This window comes from Panthera pardus, unplaced genomic scaffold, assembly GCF_024362965.1.
Source record: "Panthera pardus isolate Hobbes unplaced genomic scaffold, ASM2436296v1 HiC_scaffold_7, whole genome shotgun sequence".
In the NCBI taxonomy this organism is placed as follows: domain Eukaryota; kingdom Metazoa; phylum Chordata; class Mammalia; order Carnivora; family Felidae; genus Panthera; species Panthera pardus.
Window position 1 is genome coordinate 72,871,855 of NW_026527002.1, and position 26,357 is coordinate 72,898,211.

Consider the following 26,357-nt stretch of genomic DNA (forward strand, 5'->3'; position numbering starts at 1 on the left):
TGTTATAAAATGGTTTTTTTTTAATCATTAGTAATAAAAATCCTGTGGAAAACATTGTTTTTATGGCACTAGATTGCTAACCAGTTGCATCAACATTGTGTGATTTTAGAATCCGTTTTCAAAATATCATACATTCTCAAGTTTTCTATGTCTTATATTGACTAGGTTGAAGGTTTATTTAGCTTGGACATTATCTATGTACCTACGTGATGTAGGGTAACACTTCAGATTTCCTGTCATAATTTTAAAGATGAATGTCGCTTTTGCCAGAATGTTGACTTATTCCTAGAATTTTAGTGATTTTAAAGATCATATGTTTTGGCTTCCTCATTTTATAGTTTGATTTGATTTTACAACATGCTACAGCTTTAGTTTGTAAATATTTTTGTGTTTTTAATTTAATAAAGAAATGATAGTCTCGATTTGATTTATATTTCTTTGACCATTAATTAGATAACCTTTTCCAGTTGTTAGCTCTTTTTTTGAATCATCTGTCCATTCCTGCTTATTGGTACATGTTAAATAGTTACTATGTCAGTTATATTCAAGATAAATACATTCTCCAATTTGTAGCATCTTTTAACTGGGGTTGTTTCATTGTGGGCTCATATGATTGAATATCATTACATTATTGGTCTGTTTTCTTTGAGAGCTAGCTAATAGCTTTTTAATTTCTGTTTGAATTTTTGTGTTTGTGTTTTACATAGAACTCTTTAATTTATATGAAATTGACTTGAATATAAAGTGAGCCATGACTTTAGCTAGTATGAAAACAGTCTGTAACCAAAATAGAGTTTTAAAATTAACCAATAAAGGAAATAATGTTAATGTCGATAACTATTAATAAGATAATACCAGTATTTTGTATATCTTAGGGATTTGGGAACCAGGCGGATTCAGATAATGTTGCTGAGATCTTTACTTATGGTAAGGCATTTAAGATAAGTGAAGAATACACTTCCATTATTGAAGAGGTTAAAAGAACAGCTTGACGTTATCAACATTTTCTTGTACTGTAAGATACTATCTATTTATGGTTAGTCTTTTCCCTATGGCTTATATTCTTAAATATTTTATTTTATTCTTTTACTGTTTATTCCTCACTTCTGTCATCTTATTTTGACCTCCACAATGACAAAACATATAAAGGGTAGAAAGTATTGTGTTTCATACACGAAGATGCTTGGGCCCAGAGGCTTGGAGCTGAAGACTAGAACTCGAATGTGAAACCATGTTCTTGTTACAAATCAGGCCATTTCTTTCGTACACTGACCAAATAATGACTTCTTGTTTGGATAGCAATTCAGCTATAAATAGCTAAAAAGGAAAAGCATACCTAATATGTGAAGTCCTCTGAATATTTTATAGTAATTATTTTCATCTTTGATTTGACTATCTAGAACAAACTAGGAGCTGATTATTTGGAATGTATGTCCTTTCCAAATCTTTATCTTTAAAGATCTTTAAAATCTGTTTTAGGAAATCTTCATTATACACATGATCCCAGTTTTTAAAAGAAATATTTCATACCTAGAGATTAGGAATATCTTTTGTGTTTCATTTTTAATTCTGGTTATTGTGCTTGCCTTACAGAAGTTTTCAAAATATGCCAACATTTATCAGTCCTTTCATATGTTTTGTGCCTTCTTATTTGTATGCTGTTTAAGAACCCTTACCTCCTCGGGGCGCCTGGGTGGCTCAGTCAGTTGGGCGTTCGGCTTCAGCTCAGATCATGATCTCACAGTCCGTGGGTTTGAGCCCTGCATTGGGCTCTGTGCTGACAGCTCAGAGCCTGGAGCCTGCTTTGGATTCTGTGTCTCCCTCTCTCTCTGCCCCTCCCCTGCTCATGCTCTGTCTCTCTGTGTCTCAAAAATAAATAAAAACATTAAAAAAATTAAAAAGAAAAAGAACCCTTACCCCCCTCTTATGATACTAATGCATTTTGTTTATATTTTCTTATGAAAGTTTCTCAAATTTGGCTCTTTTTTTTTAAATTTATTTTGAGAGAGAGAGAGAGAGAGAGAGAGAGAGAGAGAGAGAAAGTGCGTGCTTAAGAGCAAACAGAGGAGGGGCAGAGAAAGAGAGAGAATCTCAGGCAGGATCCATGCTGTCAGAGCAAAAGCCCAGTGTGGGGCTCAGTCGCACAAACTATGAGATGATGACCTAAACCGAAATCAGAATCAGACACTTAACCACCTGAGCCACCCACGTGCCCCTAAAATTTAGTTTTCCATAGCTGCATCTTTGAAGTTGATTTTTGTCTGTGATGTGAGACTTGGATATATTTTTAACTTTTCTAGGTGGGTAGCATGTCCTACCAATTTCCTTGCTTACTTATAAAATCCCCTCCGTCTGAGGGACGCCTGGGTGGCTCAGTCAGTTAAGCCTCTGACTCCTGATTTCGGCTCAGGTCATAATCTCACGGTTGGTGAGATCGAGCCCAGTGTTGGCCTCTGAGCTGAGTGTGGAACCTGCTTGGGATTCTCTCTTTCCTTCTCTTGCCCACGTTCCCCTCTCTCCCTCCCTCTTTCTCTCCCTCCCTCTTTCTCTCCCTCCCTCCCTCCCTCCCTCCCTCCATCTCTCTCCCTCCCTCCCTCCCTCCCTCCCTCCCTCTCACTGTCTCTCTGTCTCTCTCAATAAATAAATAAACATTTAAAACTAAATAAAATCACCTCAAATTGTAGTAAGTCCCCAAATGTAAATGTCAGATGTTCATATTTGTAATCCTGAATGTAGAGATTCCCCACCTGGAGTTTCTTTTGTTTTTAAGCCTTTTCATTAAAAACAAGTACCCTGAATAAATCATCTTGTCTCTAATCCTAATTGTACCACTTAGTCACCCGAATGAATGCCTATGTGGTATGGTTAAAATGTTTAATAGCATTTAAGTATTTTCTCTTTAAAAGCTTTAAATTTGGAACATGGAGATAACATCCGGAAATGTCAGAGCAAGTAATGAATAAAGTACAGCTTTCCAAAATAAAAATGTATTCCTGTTAACCTAAACTGTTTACTTTAGAAGAAAAATTTGCCAATTTAAATTCAAAATTTTGAGGTCTTACCTGTACTATTTGCTACCTAATACCTTGTGTCCATTTAGTACTGACTACCTGTCCCATAGATTCTTAACCCTCTCTGAGCCTCTTTTCTTCACCAAATGGGGGTACACACTGATGCCTGCTCATAGGGATGAGGAGAAGATGAGGTTAATACTCATACAGTGCATCTTTAGATCCGTGCCTGGCACATGGTAAGCATGTGCTTGTATTAATTTTATTCTCTTCATTATGGTATTTTTGTAAATTCAGTAAAATCCTCACTACCTTAGAAGTTTCCTCGTTGTTTTTCATTCAGGCTTATGTTCATAATTGCTGTTTCCCTAAGTTTATGGTTCTTATAAAACAGTTTGAGCATTTTATCAAAGAAGGATTCATGACAAAGGTTTTTTGTTGCTTTGTTTTTCCTCCCTGTAATCAGGTGACCTCTGGATATAAAGCAAAGACCATTGTTACTGCACTGCCTGGGTCTTTTCTGGATCCTTTGTTATCACCATCCCTCATGGAAGACTATGAACTGAGACAGTTAGTCTTGGAAGTAATGCATAACCTCATGGATCGCCATGACAACAGGGCAAAACTTCGAGGGATCAGGTATTGGGCCATTTTGAAATAGGCTTAATGATAATGTTTTTAAATTTAATGTATTTAATATTGTGATTTTTTTTAATCTAAGATTTTTAAGATTTATTCAAAGTTTAATTGGTATTGAGGCAATTTAATTATTAATCAAGAGAGGAAATGTTTAAAGGTCTTTTAATGCATTTGCAGAGATCTTGTCTATTAGTAATCGCTAGTCATGTGACTTTTATTTTGGCTTTGCTTTAAACTCAGGAATGACAGGAGTCAAGATGATTTTATGAAATTCCCCTTAATTGAGGTTGGTAATTCAGTAGTATCATTACATATAGGCTTATTTCAAATGCTCATTGAAATGTGTTGAAAAGTTCGAATTCCTAAGTATAACTATGATATGCCCTAGAAGGTACAATTTTATAACTAAATATGCTATTCATGAAAAATGATCTGTTGTCTCTAGAATAATACCAGATGTAGCTGACCTAAAGATAAAAAGAGAAAAAATTTGTAGACAAGACACAAGTTTCATGAAAAAGGTAAGATTATTTTCATAAAAATAATGCATGATAAAAGTTATAGCTGTTTGACTTGTTAGGTAGTTATACATTGATCTGTGACCTTAAAAGGAAGCCATTCAGGTTTGGAGTTGGAAGTCTCAAGCTGCCATCTTTTTTTTTTTTTTAAGTTCATTTTTGAGATGGGGGGAGGGGCAGAGAGAGAAGGAGACACAGAATCCGAAGCAGGTTCCAGGCTCTGAGCTGCCAGCACAGAGCCCAGTGCGGGGCTCAAACCCACAAACTGCGAGATCGTGACCTGAGCCTGAGCCGAAGCTGGATGCCTAACCGGCCGAGCCACCCAGGCGCCCCCAAGCCATCTTTAGCCCTCCCACCTTACCACACCTATCTTGAGGGTATCTCTTCTAGCCTGTGTTTAAGCATTGTTGGATGCTACGGTAGTTCTAAATTCTTCCTTTGAGTAAAATGTCTCTCTGTAATTTCTGTCCCACACTCCTCTCCACCCCAAACACACACACTGATTCCACTTTTAATGGCTTGTTTTTGAAAATACTTATCACTATTGAAGAAATAAATATAATGAGTATTTACTGTATTAGGCATTATTCTGTGCATGATTTGGGATATGAAGATGAGGTAGGCAGGATTTCTGCCCTTCTAAATCATACTTAACTAGATTTTCATTATGATTACTTAAATTTATTTATTTATTTATGTATTTAGAGAGCAAGCGCACGTGCAAGTGGGGGAGGGGCAGAGAGCAAGAAGGAGAGACAGAGAATCCCAAGGAGGCTCTGCACTGCCAGCACGGAGCCCGATGCCGGACTTGAACTCACAAAGCTTGAGATCGTGACCTGAGGCCAAAGTTGGACACTTAACCAACTGAGCCATCCAGGCGCCCCCCGATCGCTTAAATTTTGTAGGTTTCTTGGCTGGTAGCTGAATTTAGAAAATCATGACACTTAAAAGTTATTTAGCATAGTGAATAATTTTTCTGTGTATTCTTCATCCAAAGCTTGAGTATTTGCTAGATTCTGAGCTCCACATTGAGAGGTACAACAGTCTCCATGACACAAACATGCCAGCTGGCTTCAAGATAATCCCAGTCATGGTGGATAAGTGCTTTGGTCTTTAGAGGTGCAGGGAACAGCAGACAGCCCCATAGGAAGATAGATGCAGACGTCTATAACACCCGTTCTTTTTTTGGCTCATTACTAGGCCATGCTTTGTCCCTGTCACCATCTTTTGTTTTGCTATTACTGTTGATTGCTGTGTTTCAAGTTAATGCCCCTACAGTTTAAAACTTCATTGAGGGCTCGCTCGCTCTGTCTCTCTCTCAAAAATAAACAAACATTTTAAAAATTGAAAAAAACCCCTTCATTTGAAAAATGATTTATAGGGGTGCCTGGGTGGCTCAGTCGGTTGAGCGTCCGACTCTTTATCCCTCAGGTCACGATCCCAGGGTCATGGGATTGACCTGTGTCAATCCCTGTGTCAAGCCCTCCTGCTCAGCATGGAGCCTGCTTCAGATTCTTTTTCTCCCTGTTTCCCCCACTTGCACACGCTCTCTCTCTCTCTCTCGCTCTCGCTCTCGCTCTTGTTTTCTCCCTCTGCCCGTTTCCCCCACTCACAGATGTGTATGCTCTTTCTAAAATAATTTAAAAAATGATTAATGAAATACCGTCACTGAATTAATGTGAGTAAAATGATTCTTTGTTTGGCTATGTTATATATGAAAAAAGTGGTTAATAAATAGGGCAAAGGCATTAACTCTTTCCAGCTTTTACTTTTTCAGTATTTCTTTATATTATCCAGTTAACGAAAGAAGTTGTTTCTCATCACTGAAGAAATTTTAATCATGATAAATAGAATGAATTTTGAAAACTCATTGATAGTTAACTTTTAGGTTTTGACTTTATGTAATGACATTAAGCAATCCTGAATTTAAGGACTGGATTCATTTTATTTTATCTAGTATGACAGTAACAAATACTCCTTTTCATTGCTTAATTTTGCGAGCCAACCAGTTTGGAAGGGTCCAGTTGGACTGAAAGATTAGACTATTATTCCATGTCTAAATTATTAAAAGTTTTGAATTTTTAAAGTTCTCTGGATTAGTTATCCTTCCATTTTATAATGTTAAATAACTGGCAGAGCATTTGGTACTGTTAGTATGAACCTTTTCTTTCTGGTGTATCGCGGTGTGATCTGTTCATTTTTGTCAAATTCAATTTTATTTTTATAACTGGACAGCCTTTTTCATTTACCTTCCAGTTTATTCTGTGAGTCAAAATGTTGCTTGGTTTCTTATGCAGCTTTAACTGGCACCTTGTGGCGATATCAGCAGAGGCCTAAAGGGAATAAAGTTGGGGCTGTCTAGTCAGGGGATGATGGATCGCCCTCTGGATAGCACTACCCAGCCCAAGACTGCTCCATCCCCGCGCCTGAGGGACATCTTAGGCTTTGGGTCTGTGTTTGGAGAACCGCGTCCCAGGCAGGAAGCTTCACAGTTGACGTTGGGAGGCGCTCCTTCGCCTCTCATTTCCTGACGCTTCCGGGCACAAGGACGAGCCGTCGCCGCTCGGTATCTGGTGCCCAAAGCTCTACTCCTGACCGAATGTCGCCACACGGGGGAGCTCTCGGGAACGGTGTCGGCAGCTCAGGGAATCCCGCGGAGGAAGAAAGTACGAGTTGTTTTGCAATGTAGCAGGTGCGGGCACCGCCCGGTTGGCCCAACGGCGGAGGCGCCGCCGCGCCCGGCCCGCCACAGCCCCGTGTCTTCCTCGGCGGGAAATCCCTGTTCTTTCATGAAAACGGACTCGTTGCCTTCCCCCCCCCCCCTTCACGGTTTGCCACCTACGTGTTCATCTGTAGCTCCCTGAACAATACAGTAGTAGGGTTTTGTCAGTTTTTGTATTTTGTAGGAAAGGAACCAGACCGTGTCACGTGTACTGTTAGGTCTCCTTTCGTTTAGCTCCGCTTTGGTAAATTTTGTTCACATGCGTAGCCGCGTAGTGTTGCGGACCACGAACGCACTAAGTTACGCGTTCTCCTGTCGGGGACGTTTGAATGGTCCTTAGTTTGGGGCTGTCGTGGACCGGGCTGCCGTGAGCGTTACTGTACGCGTGGTGTGCTGTGGGCAGCCCGTTTCTCTGAGGCCCGTAGGAGAGGCCTTGCCAAGTAAGGGGTCATGGGTTCTTCAGATTTGCTAGACCCTGCCAAACCGCTTCGTGAAGTCCTCACGCTGATCTGCACTCTGTTATCCTAGTACGTGCTGTTCGACTTTCAAGTTATCTAACATGATGCGTATGCAGTAGGTCGAAAACCACCTTGAATCACTTAAGGAGCCCGGTATCTAAACTCCCACGTGTGCGAGCTTTGACGTTGATCGTGTTCGGGAGCCACAGGATTCCGGAAAGGGTCGGGGAGGGCCCAGTGCATACACCATTGTCACACGCCCAAGTATAGAACCATTTGAGAGAGACAGACTCTGGACTCAGGAGACTGTGCTGGTCTTGCCCATCGGCTCTTTCCCCGACGTGAACAACCAGATGAATCTGCTGAGAAACAAGTCCGGAGTGTTCAGGTCAAGTCCCTCCACGTCTGAAGGACTAAGCCCCTAGTGTTCTTAATCCCGGCTGCACGTCAGAATCACCCGGGGAGCCCTGTGCTTTAAAAATACCGAGGCTTGGGGGGCGCCTGGGTGGCGCAGTCGGTTAAGCGTCCGACTTCAGCCAGGTCACGATCTCGCGGTCCGTGGGTTCGAGCCCCGCGTCAGGCTCTGTGCTGACGGCTCGGAGCCTGGAGCCTGTTTCCGATTCTGTGTCTCCCTCTCTCTCTGCCCCTCCCCCGTTCATGCTCTGTCTCTCTCTGTCCCAAAAATAAATATAAAAAAAAAAAAAAAAAAATACCGAGGCTTGGGCTTCGTAACCATAAACCATGTTGGGATGGGCAGCGGGGAGGGTAGAAACACAGTGGTCATTCCAGTCTCCCAGGGGTTGTAGCTGCAGTTCGTGTGGAGAATCAGTGCAGCGAGTTGAGTTCGTTACCACACGGTGACTTTAAATGGGAAACACGCTCCCGTTTTTGTTACTCTCACTTAGCAGTTGGCCCCGTACCCAGGAATGCTTTGGATAGGGAAAGCTTCCGTATCCTGTATCAACTTACTTAGATTAGTTTCGTTTGGGGGGACCCTTTTGCAGTCCCTGGAGTGGGATAACCTCTCCCTCGTATAGGGCTCTGGGCTGGCCTTTGGTCCCTCCGTCGTCCCTCCACGGTCCCTCCATGCCAGAGTACAGCAGAACCTGCGGGCGCTCCTCCCTGACAGCCCCTAAGCCGCCTCACAGGAGACTGCCTGTGAAGGCCAGGAGCCCGAGCGCATTTCCCCGGAGCCAGATGTTTTGTTTTCTTTTATCCTTGCCAAGGCTGCGTTGCAGAAGTCTCTCCCATGATTCTGTCAGCCGTTTCACCTTTTTCCCGAATCAATCCATAAGTTGCTTTTGTCTTTTCAAATGATCACTAAAAGCATTTTCATTGTTTACACTAGAACTGTTTCCTACTTGCTGTTTTTATTTATGATTCATTCTTCAACTCTGATGTTAGCTCGTAGTTCGTTTGTTGGTATTGATAGTCGTGATACAATATGATCATCTGGTTATCAGCTTCAGTTTCTCTTCCATGTTCAGTTATGTAATAAGGGCTACTGTGTACGCGGTTCTGGGCATGGGACATCTGTCTGTACTACACTTTAAGCAAAGTCACCTTCTTCCTCTGTCATTTCCCTTTTCAGAACGGGCAACAACTATATCGGCACATATATTTGGGCTGTAAAGAGGAAGACAATGTTCAGAAAAACTATGAGCTACTTTATACTTCTCTTGCTCTCATCACTATTGAATTGGCCAATGAGGAAGTGGTTATTGATCTCATTCGATTAGCCATTGCTTTACAGGTATGCTTTCGTCATCTTTCACTGAAGAAAACAGTTTGCTTTATGAACCAGATACCATCTTTATAGTGGTGTTGCCTTTATCCAACGTCATTAATTTCATGTTTATTTTTTTAAGTTTGTGTATTTATTCTGAGAGCTGGAGGGAGAGGAGAAGGGGCAGAGAGAGAATCCCAGGTAGGCTTTGTGCTAACAGCGCAGAGCGCAACTCAGGGCTCGAACTCATGAACCGTGAGGTCAGGGCCTGAACTAAAATCAAGAGCCGGACACTTAGCCGACTGAGCCACCCAGGTGCCGCAAGGACATGAAGTTTAAAAGGGAGGCGTCTACTTTTAAATCTGAAATACTCAAGGTTATGATCACATTCATTCTTTTAACAAATACCGAATGAGCATCAGTTGTGTGCTAAATTTGTTCAAAGCCATGGGAATACGGTGATGAAAGAACAGCACGGTCCCTCTGCTCATGCTCTCGGTCTGGCGGGGGAGAGGGTCAGTCCATAGCCGTTACGAGTGTAGCTGTTTAATCGGAGTGTAAGCGTTATGTATTGAAAGGACGGCATGTAATGGGAATACGTATCAGATGTGTATTTTAATATAAGATACTTGTACGTGTATGTGTGCATATATATACACGTGTGTCTTTTTGTGTATTTCCTGCCCCCGACCCCAAAAGACTCTCCTAAGACAGAGCTATTTGAGAGATTTAACGCCTCTGTATATGGACATTTATTTTCCTTTTAGAATTCTTTAAAAAATAACTTCTTATAAGGTGACATTTTTATCAGCACTCCAGACGACCTGCCGTTTTTCAGCATAGTCATAGAGAAAATGCTGGTGGAGCGTAAGACCTTGATCTGTCAGCCGTGTTTGTTTTTTTATTAAAGGACAGTGCGATTATCAATGAGGATAATTTGTCCATGTTCCATCGCTGTGGAATCATGGCTCTGGTTGCGGCCTATCTCAACTTTGTAAGTCAGATGATAGCCGTCCCAGCGTTTTGCCAGCACGTCAGCAAGGTAACGTATTTAGGAAAGTTCTTCAACTTGATTTCTATATAAAAATGACTGATTTTCTTCCAGAGATGATGATTTTCGATTTTGATGATCGTGTGTCAAATTATAAAGATAATGCTGTAAAAATATGCATCACTTTTTTAGTAGTGACTAATTGAAACTCAAACTACAGCTAGTGTTTATATTTTCTTTGGTGCCTGTCGTTTTATTAGAACTTTTTTGTGTGGTGGTCAAGTAGAATACGTGGTTTTCTTCTAGAATAAGTCATGTGAATTCTTACATAATTGTTTTCCCTTTAAACCGTTATGAATCTTAGCATCGAAATCATTTTTTATTATACTGGTTTATACTATTTTAGTTATTGTTTTAAGCCAATCTGTTTGAGCCAGATCTCAGAGGTTGAATGTTTTTTTTAATGTCTATTTTTGGGAAAGAGAGCATGTGCACATGCACAGGGAAGGGACAGAGACAGCGGATCCTAAGCAGGCTCTACACTGTCAGCAGAGAGCCCAGTGTGGGGCTCGAACTCACGAACCGTGAGAAGTCGGTCGCTTAACCAGCTAAGCCACCCAGGTGTGCCTCCACAGGTTGAATTATTGGAGAAAACGTTCAACTATATTCAGCTTTTTTCAGCAGTACCTCATTTAATAGCTACTTGCACAATTTAATACATGTTTCACTTACCTGGCAGAGAGAGTCCACTCTAATTTTTATTCTTTAAAGATATCGGTCAAGGAGAGCCTTATTTTTATAATATTGGAAGCACATCTCCCAGTCCACGCTAAAATGTAGGTGTTCAGTGCATTCTAAGAAAGAAAACATTGATTTGTTAAGCAATTGTTTGAGCTAATATTTGATGCCTGTCATGAGAGATACAAATGTTACAAAAGCAGATTGCCCCCTCCAAGTTGCCCCCAGTGGGGTGGAGGGGACAGATCCCAGAAGCGCATTGAGACCTCATGCACGGGCCCCAGAAGATGGCACAGGAGAGTGAGGGTGCTGAGGGCCCAGTGCTTGGTCCAGGGCAGTGGCATTTGAGAAAATAGGTGTTCTTATCCTGTTGTGGTAGGCTTAATCAAATGTAATATGTTCTTGTTGTTTTTTACTATGTGTATTATTTTATTCTCATGGTTTTGAGACCAGCTGAAGTTTTGAAATAATAAATGTGAAATAATTTGAAATAATTTGAAATAATAAATGTGAAAATAAAATGAGCATTTGGGCTCTAAAATGTAGCTTAAATTCCAAAATAAAGTGCCAGTATTTTTAATAAATGTTTAATTTCTCTGTTTTTAGTTTCCCGAATTTTCAGAGCCAGGTTGTGAGGGGCAAGGTTTTCATTTTGTTTTGGTTTGTTTTTGGATATTTTTCAGGTGATTGAAATTCGAACTATGGAAGCTCCTTATTTTCTACCAGAGCATATTTTCAGAGAGAAGTGCATGTATGTTGATTCTTTACATTTTAAGGAAGGGGTACTACTGACTTAGAAACCAACCAATGGCGATTGTCAAGGATTACACTCCTGCTAGGATGGTTTCTGGTGGTTTATAACAGTCGTTTTGGATTTCTGTCATTTAACGCATCTGACTTCTTCCTTTGCTATAACAAAGTTCTTGTACATTATAAATGTAGACTCATGCACACATGGAGTCTATCCTTGGTGAAAAACCTTACCTTGCCTTTTTTTTTAATATGGAGATATATCTCTAAAATATAACATGTTCTCATAGATAAATAAGCCAGCCTTTAAGTGAATACAATACCCTGTTCGAGACTTTCAGTAAAAGATAACAGTACTCGTCGCATGGTGGGAGAGAGAATGTTTTAAGGAGAATCAGTGTTATGCCCTGCATTCTCCCTTGCTCTTCAAATGAAAGATATATGCGAACAATACTTTATTCAAACTTGAGGCTGCCAAAGCAGTGCGATGCTGAAAGCGTTAGCATAAGATAGTATCTGGCAGTTTGAACAGAAAGTGAACCTGGATGCTCCTCTTGGGCAAGTGCTTCCTAGCATTTAGCATCGTAATACGTGCTTCACTCATCATCAGTGAGCTGCACTTCTGATTTTCTTCTCTCAGTTTTAATTAGCATGGAAGTTAAAGATGAATTGATTCCTTTTCATCATCTGATGTGTGAAGACCCACAGAATAATTAAGGCTGACTTGCCCCATTGGGATGTTACTGGAGAAGGAATCCCAGCCGAATGCTTAACATATGGGACCACAGGCCGTGTGTTCTTATGGTCCAATTAGTCACCAAAACGACACCGATTTTTCTGTTACTAATTACAGTTTAAGTTGTGTTTATCGTTGTCTTTAGGCATTGATCTGGAGTGCTTGCGTGTTAACTTATTTGTGCTCAGTAATTTAAATAATTCTGCACGACTTTTGTTTTGATCACCCTGACAGGCTTCCGAAATCTTTAGAGAAGCATGACAAAAGTTTATGCTTTTTGACCAACAAGATCGCGGAGTCACTAGGCGGAAGCGGTTACAGTGTCGAGAGGTTGTCGGTACCGTATGTGCCGCAAGTAACAGGTAAAAGGGGAGGGCAATTCGAACCCGACTCTGGTGATGACGTTTCAGTAACGTTTCCATGAACTCAGTTAGCAAGGTGCTCACGTTACAGACGCTTAAGAGGTTTCTCAAATGCTTAAGAGGTTTTATTTTCGCTTTAGAATTTTGCGCTTGAAAACCTTTAGCCAATCTCTTAAAGCCCTGTGATTTTATCATGAGCGGTTTGAGGCCTCACGTGATTGTGACTATACTTAATACATCAGTGTCGTACTTCAGACGAAGAAGCAAATGGAAATCTTTCCTCATTAGCCCATATTGTGTTTGGCTTATGGAAATTTATGTAACTTGTTTAATTTGCGATCTGTGCCTGTTGAGCTGAATGAATTAGCCAACTGTGGTTATTGGAAAGAGTGCAGACTGTTTGCTGTGGAAGAAACCTTCAGACGCTTTAATAGGTTTTCCTGTGTGTGCCGTATATTTCTTTCTGTTCCTCTCATTGCCTGAAATAATTCTTGTTTTGAAGGCAAAACTGCATGGTATCTTGCATTTAATTTTTACCTTAAAAACGAAATCCAAGCATTTCTGTCCTATGCCTCCATTTTCATTTGATAATTGGATGAACATTCAGTTTTCTAGCACAACTAGTTCTTGCTTTGGAGATGCCTCTCTTGTATATGAGAACTGTTTGGTTTGAGTTAGGTAGCTCTCTGGATTAGTCACTAAAAGTAGTACAATCTTGGTAACCAGCTGTCTTTTTTATAATGTGGATCCAAAATAGATACATTTATTACAAGGATATTTCATGATCCCCTGAGATGTTAATGAATGCTTTTGCATTTTCTTTTACGTTCTGTACTGTAAAAGATTCTATACCTCATTCTGTAGTCCTTGCGGATATAAAAGTGCTAAGAATAAAACATCAGTACCGTTTTGTAATTCAAAAGATTTTTTTTTTAAAAAGACTTTTAAAATATTTCATTCTTATAACTTGGATTTAGCTCTCTTTCCTTCAGGCAAAAAACCTCACAAACCCAGGCACAAGCGCAAAGGTAAATCCAAGTGTCAGTCTGGCTTTTGCCCTTCCCTCCCCGTCCTCTAGGAAAATAGCTTCGTAAAATTTCCCTTGTAGAAATGGAGCCAGTGGCCTGTACATTTTATATGGTTATAAGTTCAGTTATTAAGTTTCCCTTCACCTTCCCAGTAGCCATAGTGTATTTTCACCCCCTGCTATTTCCTTTTACCATGTTCCTTTAACTCTGTAATGAGTAACAATTTTTAATGAAAATTACGGTGCTTTTTGGTTTTTTTAACAGATGGTTTGCTCTCCCCCCTAACCCTCCAAGAGACATATTCTCTTTCTTAATGCCTTGCTACCATTCACTGGAAGAATTCTGAATATATTTCAGTGTATACTTAATTATGTAACTGCATAGAAATCCCTCAGTATGAATAAGATTTTTTAATTTATAAAGATTTTGATAGTTTTTAAGAGAGAGGGAGACAGAGTGTGAGCAGGGGAGAGGCAGAGAGGGAGACACAGGATCCGGAGCAGGCTCCAGGCTCTGAGCTGTCAGCACAGAGCCCGACGCGGGGCTCGAACTCACGAACCACAAGGTCACGACCTGAGCCAAAGTCAGACACAACCGACTGAGCCACCCAGGTGTCCCAAGACTTTGATGGTTTAGAAACAGTCTGTGGCACATACGTCCTGCCTTAGTGCAGAAAGAGTCCGAAGATGCAGGGATACTTTTTGGTATAATCAATTGGTTATTAAAATTTCTTTGTGTTGTGTAACCATCTGATATTTATTTTTAAAAGTAGGGGATTTAAGAGTAATACCTTCAATAGAACGCAAAACGTGTTTAGTTTCTTGTGTACCATGCGTGTATACCTGTCATCATTAAAATATTAGCAGCTGTTTAGTGTGCATTAACTCCATGCCAGTCACTAAGATAAGTGCTTGTATTCATTTTCTCATTTAATCTTAAAAATGATGAAGAGGGTAGCATTATCTTCGTTTACAAATGAGAATAATGAGGTTGAAATGAAATAATTTGATGAGGTAACACCACTAGAATGCACTGCCTTGCCTATTCAGTTAGGTGCTTAATCTCTTGATTTTGCTAACTCTTTTCCACGTACATCAACATTGTTCAGTCATCCCTGTTGATCCAGATTTTCATGCATTCCACAAACCCTGACTGATTGCCTACTATATACCAAACATGGGGATTTTTGAAGATAGAGTGATAATATAAGGATTAAAATCTAGCAGAGAAGGCAGACACATGATTGAAATGGAATGGCAGCTGGTTTGAAAGAAAGAAGAATGGTCTGCCTAAAGTTTGTCGAACCATTGGTGACTGACATCTAGTAAGCGGTCAATGAACGTTAGGTAGTTACAGCATATTTCTTCTATCTCAACCCAGAATTTGAGTGAATAGTGCATGTCTAGGCATGTGTGAAATGCTCCTCCATGAGGGGTACACTAATACCCCTCAGCTAGATCAATCAGAGGTGCCAGTGGCTGTAGTAAACTTGTCTAATTAAGTACCTATGAGTATTTACAGTTCTAGCTTCTGTGCAAACAGAAACAGGAATGAACGAGATAGGTAGAAGCCTCTACTTACACAAAACTGATAGTCTTCCTCAATGGGGTTCTTCATCTTGGACCACAGAACATGGAAGAGGATTTGAGTGATTCTTTTCTCAGTTTTCCCAAGATGGTGTTTTACCAGTTTTGTGCCACGTGCATAGGAAAGAAGCTAATTCATGATACAGTTTGTCTCCCAACAGGGTAAATAACTGGGCAGTCACAACAGACCTTAACGGCTCCGATCAGAGAAGTTCAGGGGTCCCAGGCAGCAGTGAGGAGAGCATTCGGTCCAGGTTCGATGGGCCAGCGATGTCTTCCACAGGGAGAAATTCCTAGGCTGAGCCTGAAGCGAGTGTTAGACACGTGTTTCCCGCAGAAGTGACAGCACGCATGAAAGAGTGGAGGGAGGCAAGAACATGGCTTTTTCAGGGAATTAGTATGAAATAAGTCTACTTGGACTGAATTGGCGGCATAGAGTTGGAAATTGTAGAACCAGGTCGACTAGTTTGCACTCTTCTGTGAGTAGTGGGGAGTCATTGAGTGATTGTCAACAGGGGTAGGCACTGTAGAAGTATTCCTCTGTTGTAGCTTAGCACAGTGGAGACGGAGCACCGTCTTTAGAATGCTCTGTATTAATCTCCAGGAGAGATGACAGAGTACAGCCAAGTGGGTGGATTCTAGAAAAACGTACAAGAAAGAATTTGGAAGCAGTCGATTAATACAGGGGGGCAAAGAGAAAGCCAAAGATTTTGTCGGGGTTTCTGCCTTGGACGCTTGGGTAGGTGGCACCCCCCTGAGGGCAAGAGTGGAGCAAATTTGCTGCTTCATTTATTTTTGTCATCTGCTTTTGTTTTGGAGGGTTGGGTGATATGACTGAGTTTAAGCAAAGAAAGAAGAAACCATGCATTTCAGATGTAACTGTCTATGTGTAGTTTTGGGTCTCGGATGATAGGAGGAAGGAGTTTTTATTAACAAACGAATAGGAAAGAGTGGCTAGTTTAGGGGATTGGCCTCTTGTCAAGTATCTTCGACGCCATCCCAGTCGGGGGCCCTGTAGTCGGAGTCAGGGCTGGGGTTTGTGTGGGAGTTCGGAGGTTGTAATGAGAATTTTGAAATTAGCAGAATAGGGGACGCTTGCAGGAGGCCCAGGGAGGAGGCCTTCTCGGGGTGAAGGAGTGAAGAGAAAAAGAGGACGCGGGCTTGGCTCTGCCTTCGCCACACGGCCTTGGGCTTGTCCACTCGTCTCTCATCTGTGAAGCAGGAACTGTAGCTGAGCCTTTTGGCTTAAATTGGTTAGATACGTGAAAGCACTTTTAAAAACAACAAAATGCCACATAAACATAAGAATAGTATTAGTCGTTTTTCAATTTCTTCATTTTTTAGTCGGGATTTTGAATTTTGTTAATTTGTCCTATTGATCAAAAGCATTTATAACACAAGAATACCTTTATCTGCGTTATCAAAACCTGTTATGTATCAATCAGTATATGCTTATAAAAGTATATTCTCCTTTGGAGAAATAGTAGAGGTTCTGGTTTAAAATCTTTTTTTAAAAAGGGATTGTCTTCTATATCACACTGACTTTTTATTCCATGGTGACAGTAACTTTTTAGTTGTTTTTATTCTGTAAATATGCATCAGCTCTAGATGGAATTTTGTGTTTTTTCTTTAGGGCCCGGAAAGTTGTATCTGTATGAGTCGTATTAGCATTAAACTGTGACACTTTGAATTTTGTGTAAATTACGTGTGAAATTTCATTTTGCCACAGGTAGATTTGTAATGGAATCTGAGTGGTATAGCAGCTCTAATTACATTTGTGACTTAATACATACAGCGAAGTCAGTTCCTGTGTCTTACTTTTTTATAGAGCCATGGGAAATTACATTGAGAACAGTTTCATGTAGTTCTGTGCCGTTCTTGCATTCACACTGTCTCCTCTGTTTCTTAGCCATTTCAGTGCAGTTACGTACGTTATACACAGATAAACCAAGTGGCGGCAAAACATCACTGAAGGAAATTGGGCATAGCTCTGAGAATTGCTTCTAACATCCAAGTTCTAGTTAAAAACAAAAAGAAGAGATGATGATTACCACCGTGAGTAGCAGATCCAGGGTGCAGAGTAGCAGGCGGGATGGGGGAGTGGAGAGGGCACGGTGTCTGGGAGCGCCCCAGCCCCCCTTGAGGAGGGGAAGCCTGGGCCTCTCCAAAGGGTGTATATATCAAGACACTGAGGTGGTGACAAGGCGGTTCTCTGGAGTCAGCAGAACAGTCCGTCCGAGAGGCTGCGGTGAGGTAGCATTTCAGGAGGCTGGGAAAGGGTCAGGAGCAGATGCAGGTGGCCCATGGGGACGAACGAGGGCATCATCCCTGTCAGCTTCCATCCTGGGAACTTTGTATATGAGATCTGATTACAGTTGGCACCTGTAAGCAGGTGACTGTGTAGGTCCAAAGAAAAAAGTTGTGAATATACAGCATTAGAGTTTCCCGTTACTTTTTTTTTTCTTCCCTTTAAAAATGTTTAATCTTCTTAAATCCACTCCCTCTGGACTATGTTCTCATTGATTTTGCCACTCAGTGATTCCTTTCCTGCGCCCATGCCTCTCTCCCCCTTTTATTTTTATCTTGGGCTTAAAGCTGACTCTTCCATACCATGTATCAGCCTGTATATTTTAACCTAGAAATCCTTTTATGGGGTTCTTTGTGAGAAGCAGGTTGTTCCTCGTTGTGAGTTCTGAGGAGACCTTGACAGTTGGCCAGCTTCGAGGGCAAAAGCAAGTCAGCCGTGACAGTGCCACTGATGCCATCGTGTTTGCTAATTTATATCTGCGTGGCAGATGCAAAGCACAGAGTCTGTCACTGAGCCCTGCTGTGGTTGATGAGAGAAGGTGTCTGTTTACATGTCTTAGTACAAGGCCCGGGAAATGTTAGAAGGGCAATAATGACTGAAGGGTGATGGGGAAAGAGCAGTCGTAATGGATAGTAAATTTTATAGGTAGAGGAAAGAGGGGTAAGTAGAAATAATTGGAGTAATATTTAATATTTTAAGGAAGTGATATTCAAGTAGGCCTTGAAAGACGAGAATTTGTATAGTGGTGAGGATATAAAGAAGGGCAGGTAATAAAGTATTTTCAGTAGGGGTTTCTGTTTGTAGGAAAGTATGGAAGGTAGATAGGCCAAAGTATGCTCGGAGATGGGAGAATAGCACATTTAACTTGAACGCTAGATAAATTAGGGGGCAGTTGAAGTTACTGCTGGTAAGCCCAGAACGGCCTTTTAATTCCTCAAGAGGTGGGTAGCTTGGCGGAGCGATGTGGTTAGTGTTTTAAGGAGCTTATGTGATGGTGACATACAGGGAACATTGCAGAAAGGGCTGCGATCGGTCAGGATGGACTGGGTCAGTGATTCTCAACTGAGGGTGATGTTGCCCATGCCAGTGAATATTTGTGAGTCCCGGGGACATTTTTAGTTCTCACCACTGGGGCAAGGAGGGGTGGGGTAGCCCTACTGGCTTCTAGTGGGAGAAGCTGACATTGTGCAATACACAGAAACCCCAGCCCGAGAATTATCTGGCCCAGAGTGTCGGCGCCAGCGCTGAACCCTGGCTAAGTTATGTTGTGGTAACAAACTTGTAGGGTCTTGGTGGTTTAAAGTAAAGATGTGTTGCTCAGACTGACTGTGTGCGACTTCATGATCCCATTCGGAATCCGAGCCGAATGGGGCAGCTGTTCTCTGGAGCACTGCTTGTACTGTATCGGCCAGAACTAGTTTCGTGGTCCCTCCAAACCACAGAGAAGCTGGAATTGCAGTCCTCCTATCTGCCTACAAAGAGGGTGAACTACCACATGGGATTAACTGTTAATTACTACCGTGGAAAGCTCCCTTGGAGTAGAAGAGTAGTCGGTAAGAGAGAAACCAAGAGAGAAAGCAGTTTCTTCCTCTCTGCCGGCCTTCATTTAGTTCTTCATTCTTGACCCTTTCAGTAGAAGAAAACCACAGTCTGTACAAAATAGGGTTGGAAAGATGGGGTATTGCCAGCATATGAAGTGACTGTGCTGCTGGACATGGGCTCTAGACCCGAGCTTCCCAGCTGTTGTTGGGAACATTCCCGGTGTGTGGATCTTGATCTCCTCGGCACTTCCGGTAGCTGAGTGGGTCCTGGGGCCACCAGAGCCTGCGGTGGAGGCAGCCTCTTCCGCCTATCGCTGACATGTTTTAAGCCCAATTTCAAAAGCTTGGGAAGCTTTACGTTAGTCAGTGAGCCGTATTTGTTTTAAAATTATAGAGACGGAAAGTGATTTACTCTGGAAACAGCACTCATAGCTGTTCATATAGAAGGGAGAGCAGTTAGATCATCTAGGAAGCCATCCTAAGAATTGAGGCGAAAAAGATGAAGGATATTAATGACGGCGCTCTTGAAAATACACAGGTCAGTGTGAGATAAAGACAGTTTATTAGAGATGTTAAAATTGGGTTTAGAACATGTGGAATAGAACTGATGAATAGAAAATTGGAAATAGTGAGCTGGAGCTCAGAAGAGAGAATGTACTTGTCCAATTCCAGCCATGGTCGAATAAACCTCTAATTCTGTGTATCGGGATCCTCAAAGCGGCTTCCGTTTTTCTGATGAAGCCATGACTATCGGATGTTCTCCTAGCACCCTGTGCTTGTCCATCACACCTCATCATTTGTGTAATTGTTTGTTTTCGGTCTTCGCCTTTAGTCTGGAGTGGACTTCATTCGGCGGTCTGCCCCTCACGGCGAACATGGTGCCTAATCACTTAATAGATGTGCTGAATGCGGAAAGAGAAAATGGAAGTAGGAAAGCATGTGTGGAAGGAGATTATAATAAAAAAAAATTGAAATTTCCATGAAGTAATTAGGCAGGCAGGGGGCCAAGGAGTAGCCGGTGAACTGACTGGTTAGGAAGACACAGGATTTTTATGAAAAAAGGCCTCCCGAGAAGAGCAGTTGAGGGCAGGATTGTAACTCGGTCTAAGAAGAGGAGGCGGCGGAAGGAAGATTAGAACAGTTGGTCGAGACCAAGCAAGTGAGCCGGTGTGCAGAAGGGAGGGGCAGGGGGCTGCGCTGGAGCATTGAAGCCAAGGGAGGGTTTTCGGACCAGGTGGTTGCCTTAAGCAACAGGTCAGGAGCCAGTGGAGTGGAGTGGCCGGGAAGGGTGGCAAGGAGCTCCTACCCGGGGCAGCAGGCCCTTTTGGTCCACAAGTGTGGTTCACGTGGCATCCTCGCAGACGTGGGCTCCCGAGTTGCCCCCTGGAACCAGTTAGTGCACAGCTTTCGCGCTTTTGAGGAAACATGAGAGCTACAGGGGCAGTATTGGGAGTTTTCAGTAAAAATGAACATACCCCGTTTAGATTCTGTAATCCCTCCCTTCAGTGTTGACTTTTAGTTTTGATTACATTATCAGATAATGGTACTGTTGCTGTTCTGAAGGCCCCTTATTGAAAAATAAAACTATTAACCTTATTTCAGTTCACCCCACCAATTTTATTTTTTTAATCTGCTTGTTGAAATTTAGGAGTCTGAGAACACAGTGCTTTTATTTAGAAAGAGTGAAACAGACTGTCTTTAACTTTCTAAAGTTTTTTGAAATCTGAAGTAGAATTTATAAAGGACATACTATTTCTCACTAGCAAATAACGGGGAAAATACAATTTTTATTTTAGATGAAGATCGACTTTCTAGAAGAAAAAGTATTGTGGACACCGTCTCCATTCAGGTGGATATTTTGCCCAACAGCATCCCTTCTGATGATGTGGTAAGTTGCTGAAGGTGTCCGGCAGAGTGCTTTCTTGAGAGAGACGTCAGTGTAAAAGAGTTTTGTGCCCCTCCAGACTTTTGAACAGGAGCAAACAGGACTCTAAATTTCCCCCCAACTCAACAAAACTATTAGTACACTAATCTGATTTAGCCTTGAGCTTATTTTTTATTTATTTTATGAAACTCAGCTATCGGTAAAGATGCATAAACTTAACAGTATGTATTATGATGTCATTAGATCTTACATTGTAATTTAGTGTGCTAAAAGGATCCGTGAAACAGAACTAAGTTTTTTTTATCAGTAAAAAATACCACATAAGGACTGTTATTATAAATTAGGAAGCTCTCCAGATCCTGTTTATTTTTAAAGATTTATGAAACACAAATTTTGAGAATAAACGAAATTGTACAATCTCATGCGAAGGCAAATATACCTGAAAGGTTTCAAAGCCTCATCTATAAGGGAAAGTTTTTTTATCATTTGAGAGTAACTGTAATGAGTTTCATTAGGCTACGCTGTGTCAATGCCAGATGTAAGGACTGTGGCTTATTTGAAATGTCAGATTTGATGCTCTCCTCCTGTTTCAATGGAGCACAAAAGTGTACCCTCCCGTGCTTTAGGAAGAAAAAGCAGCTAGTATTGGCTACGACTTACTCCACACAAATCGCCAAGAGAATTTTTTGATAGTCCAATAGAAATGCCGGAATATCAGCATGTCAAGCCAGCCTCCTCCTTGGGGCTTGCTTGCCTTCCTAGGTATTTCATTATTTCTCATGATACAGTATAAAGAAGAGATCATCCGTCTCAGAAAGGGGGAAGGAATTTGCCTGAATTCATGCTTTCACCTCCTTCTTCCCCACTCCCCCTCCCAATCCTTGTCAGCTCACCTTCGGGAATTAAAACTTATTAGTGGCCAGGCCACAGCTGACTGGCTTACATCTTTTTATGCTGTTCAGTGCCCCACAGTAAGTAGAATTAATCAGCTTCATTAAGAAATTATAAGCAGAATGTCAATAGCAATTGAAGAGGCAGTTAGTATTCATTTTGAAATGTGGCACGTGTAATTTCTTGCCAGTTTAAGGCTCAAGAAAAATCATCTTTTCTAAATTCACCTCTTCAAAGCCATTTTAATTTATATACTTTTTACTAGTCAGGAAGGTATTGTGCTAGCTCTGTGTTTTAATGATCATGAATTTCCTGCTGTTACCTTTTGAGGGAAGAAATCAATCCAAAGCCTTAGTTTATATATTTTATCAAGAGTGTGCAATACATTTTATTCACTAGTATTCCATCCTCCTTTTGTTAACCATTTTTATTTAAAAACGTATATATATAGCACTTCAGATTATTCTAAAGAGTCCATCTGTTTTGATAAAATGAACTGAAGAAGCATTTGTACAAAGAGTTAACTATAGTAAGATTCTTACACATAAATTTTGCAATTAAAAGTCCATTAATACATGTGTTAACTTGTTAAAGATCCTGTTTTCTCTTTGCTCTAAGTCCTAAGTCAAATATGCTACACACTGAGCTCAAAAGTTAAGTACAGGTTATTAGAAGATTTACCTGAGCACTTTGGAGTTTCAAACTCGTTTACCATTATGGAATATGATTTTGCATTATTAGGAATGACTGTTCAAATACCAGAAGACAAAATAACATTCCCTTCTAGGCCAGAACTAATTAATTTCATAGTATGGACAGGAGAAATTCGCATCAGTTACATGTTCACCTAACAGTTGATGGTGTAACAAAATATCAAACTATGGTTAAATATATTTGCTAACAATCAAATAAGAAAATCGCTCATTAAAAAACATTCTTGTATTTGATCATAATTATTTGAAATTTTATGTACATAATCTCGGTTCATCCTCAGATATATCCCATGTCTGCTTTTAGAGCTTGTAACTTTTTTCAGAAAGTCAGATTATATAGCTGAGATCCTAGCAAACTTCTGTTTCCCTAAATAAGGACTCAGATTGTTAGCAGTAGTCTATTGAAATACCTGGGCTACTTGAGGTTTGTCACTAGTAATGTTTGCAATTCAAACCTTTGCCCACCATAAATCACTTAGTGAACTTTATCTAAAAATTGCCCTAGATAGATAGATAGTGAACTTTATCTAAAAATTGCCCTAGATAGATAGATAGATAGATAGATAGATAGATAGATAGATTAGAGATATCTATATATCCTTACCTGTATATTTATATAGAAATCTATATATCTATATAGATATATGGATGGAGATCTATAGATGGAGAGATATCTAAAAATATTCAAGAAGATAAATGGCTAACATGGAATAGAAATGCCTCTGCCTCCTGAGATAAAATTATCAGCTTGACTAATAGCATAAAGCAGCATTGACATGATTCTTTGATCTCTGAGCATTATGGGCATGACTGATATGCATAATGGATATGAGTAGAACCTGAAATCACCACTTGGTTCTTCTCTCTAAAAGATAATAGTCGGTGCTTGATTATTTGGGGGAATGGATGGGAGGCTGTATGTGTAACATTGCATTTTGAGTGCATATCGAAGTTTTCTTCATACAAAATTAAGTCGCTGGCTGGCTGCAAAGAATTCTTGTTTAGTCCAGGACCAACAACAGACCCTTATTTTACATATTCATACCCTGCCTTTTCCCAAATGCAAGTAAAGAAGCTTGCATGTGTGCTAACAAAACGAGTCTGGTGTAATATCAGTCAGAGGCTGCTCTCCTAGGTGCCATAAAATTACTAAGGTGTCCGTGAAAGTAACAGAGCACCTGGACCGATTGGAAGAAGACCAGACAAACAGCAGATTTCACGCAGCCCCGAGGGCGTTGTACAGTCTAGGGTAGAGTTACAGATCGTGAATAAGGTTCAGGTTACCAAGAGTAAAAGGGGTGTTGAAACTCCCCGAGGCTGGTGCCTTTGCACCGTTTCTGCAGAGCCCCAGTGCAAGCCGTGTGTGCGAAGGCAAACACACTGGAGTTTGGCTGGGCGCCGGTGAAGGGGTGGCTCGTCTTCAACAGCTACTTGAGCGCATTGGAGTCTCAGGCTCGTTTACCATTATGGAATCTGATTTTGCATATTAGGAATGACCGTTCAAGTACGAGAAGGCAAAATAACATTCCCTTCTAGGCTAGAACTAACTGTGTGAAAAATACGAATCATTAAACACTGGTATAAAGCGGTTGGTCCTTTTTCCTTTTTAAATAGGATTCAGATTCACAGAAGGGAAGCTGGGAAACAAGATGGAAGCCAAATTACAGAAGGCTTTGACACCCACCTGAGGGCTTTGTATGTAATCTGGCAGGAAGTAGGGAGACCCTGGAATGTGGGCAGTGTCGTTATCGGAGCTATGCTTTCATGAGAGGAATCTCAGAAGCGTGACCAGGCTGAACTGGAAAGAAGAGACTGGAAGTAGAGAGGCCAATTAGTACATCCTTTTAATAGTCTCCACCTTGGGTAAGGAGGGCCTGGGGTAGGCAGGCTGGAGATACGGAGGCAGGAGGGCAGTCGCCTGTTCTAGAGCAGAATGGGCAGGGCCAAGAGGTGACTTAAAAGGAGTCGGAGAAAGGAGGTTAAAAAAAAGAAAGGAGAGGGACATCATGATCACGTGAATTCGGGAAGACAAGAACCCACAGAGAAGAAGGGTTTTTGGAATAAAGTACTTCAGCTTTTCACGTACCTGGGACCAGACAGGTAATCGTGACCAATTATGTGTCACAAGAATGCTGGCCTTGTATCTTCTTCGGTGTTCTTTCCCCTGTACTGTAGCAGTTCCTCAAAAGCCTAAAACTCCTGACCAGTTGTAAGAATAACAGTGTTGTTTTTTTTTCATTGAGATATTAGATTGCTTCTAAGTACCAGTAATGAACGAGCCAGAGCCTAATCCTGTGTCTCTGCTCCAAATATCTAGAACAAAGCAACTGAAGATTCCCAAGTTTAATCTGACTTCACCTAGAAATATGAGCCCTCAGTGGGAAAACGGAGGTAGTGGAGCCCTTGCTGCTTGATTTCCCGCTAAAGCCTTTGAGTTACAGAGAAGCTCAGGTGCCCGGCACGAAGTCTTGCTTTCGTTAGTCTTGCCGCCTTAGCCTTAGCGAAAGACGCTCGTGAGCTAAAATTAGGGACGACCAGAGGCCCAGGCAAGTACGCAGGTATCATTTCTTCACTTTCATTCGGAGGTACCGTAGTAGCTGGGTGTGTTACTCCCGAAAATGCACTCGTGCCATAAAAACTATGACTGCCTTCTTATCATAAGGCGGTTGATTTCATGCCTTTTATAAAGGGTAGTTTTGGAGAGTAGGTCTTGGTGGTTGACCTAAGAACATCCAGAATGTAATTATTTTAAGATGTTGATTAGCTATACTCCTTGAACACTTGCCCGAGTAGCGATTCTTGCTTTTTCTTAAACCATGTTAAAATTTTCAGTTTATTTTTGAATAGTAAACTGTACGTGGCACCGATAATCTAGACAGTGGAGAGGCCTTGGTTTTCATGTGTTACATAGCTGGACCGTATGTACACATGGTCTCTGCCTTGAATACCTCCAAGCACTGTTTGCCTACGAAGCCTGGCTCAGCCAGCGGGACTCGGGCCTTGCCCACGCGGCGATTGGGGATTGAGTTCTGTGACTCAGGGGTGCTTCGGCTGCCGGGAGGGGGCTGATGCTGCCAGCCTCGCAGTAGTCACTGCAGTAGACCCTTGTCACCACCAGGGACAGAGTGGATGTAATCACAAACCCGGCGAACACAAAGAAGGAAAAAATCTGTTGAAATCTGTTCTTAGATACTTGTAACTGGGTGAAGGTATTATTTGTATTGACCTTTCGTAACTCTTTGTTTTACGTCAAATCACTTTTCCCTAGGTTAGTAACACTGAAGAAATCACCTTTGAAGCGCTGAAGAAAGCAATTGGTGAGATTTTCGTTCACTGTCCTGATGCTTTGCCGGCTGGCTCACCGCTGTCCCCTTACTGGATTAGGTGCCAGTGTGAACACACACGGCATGGCGTTTCTGTGTGGTTGTGTAATGGATTTATTCAGCCACGTTTTTTAGACTTTTACACTTGTCCTGTCTTGTCATAGGTTATTCTTTTCTTTGCAAAGAGTGACTTTCTTAGAATTCTGAAAGCACATCACTCTTTCGATGCCACCCTTGCCTGGTGACCAACTTGCGGGCTTCAAGAACTTCACGAAAACAGCATGTTTCCTTTTGTAGGAGAGAGAGGGATGAAAATTCTGAAAAGACCTGAGAAAATTAAACAGTAACTTGTAACAGGCCTGTCATGTAATGACAAGCGTGTTTCCAACAGGGTGAGAGAAAGAAGTGGCCTGAGGTCGTCAGCAGGCACG

At 41.3% G+C, this 26,357-nt stretch overlaps 1 protein-coding gene across 3 annotated transcripts in view; it reads left to right on the top strand.

Annotated features, from left to right (window-relative positions):
- EFR3A (EFR3 homolog A) overlaps positions 1-26,357 on the top strand; it is a 105,463-nt gene that overhangs the window by 67,208 nt on the left and 11,898 nt on the right. For 2 of the 3 annotated variants that reach the window (XM_019459830.2, XM_019459831.2), the window contains 10 exons: positions 876-927; positions 3,478-3,650; positions 4,096-4,171; positions 8,940-9,101; positions 9,985-10,116; positions 11,487-11,554; positions 12,524-12,651; positions 13,629-13,679; positions 20,911-21,002; positions 25,872-25,920. In XM_019459830.2, coding sequence (XP_019315375.2) covers positions 876-927; positions 3,478-3,650; positions 4,096-4,171; positions 8,940-9,101; positions 9,985-10,116; positions 11,487-11,554; positions 12,524-12,651; positions 13,629-13,679; positions 20,911-21,002; positions 25,872-25,920 — 983 coding nt within the window. The remainder of the gene's footprint in view (positions 1-875; positions 928-3,477; positions 3,651-4,095; positions 4,172-8,939; positions 9,102-9,984; positions 10,117-11,486; positions 11,555-12,523; positions 12,652-13,628; positions 13,680-20,910; positions 21,003-25,871; positions 25,921-26,357) is intronic. The other variant, XM_019459829.2, reaches the window with a different exon arrangement.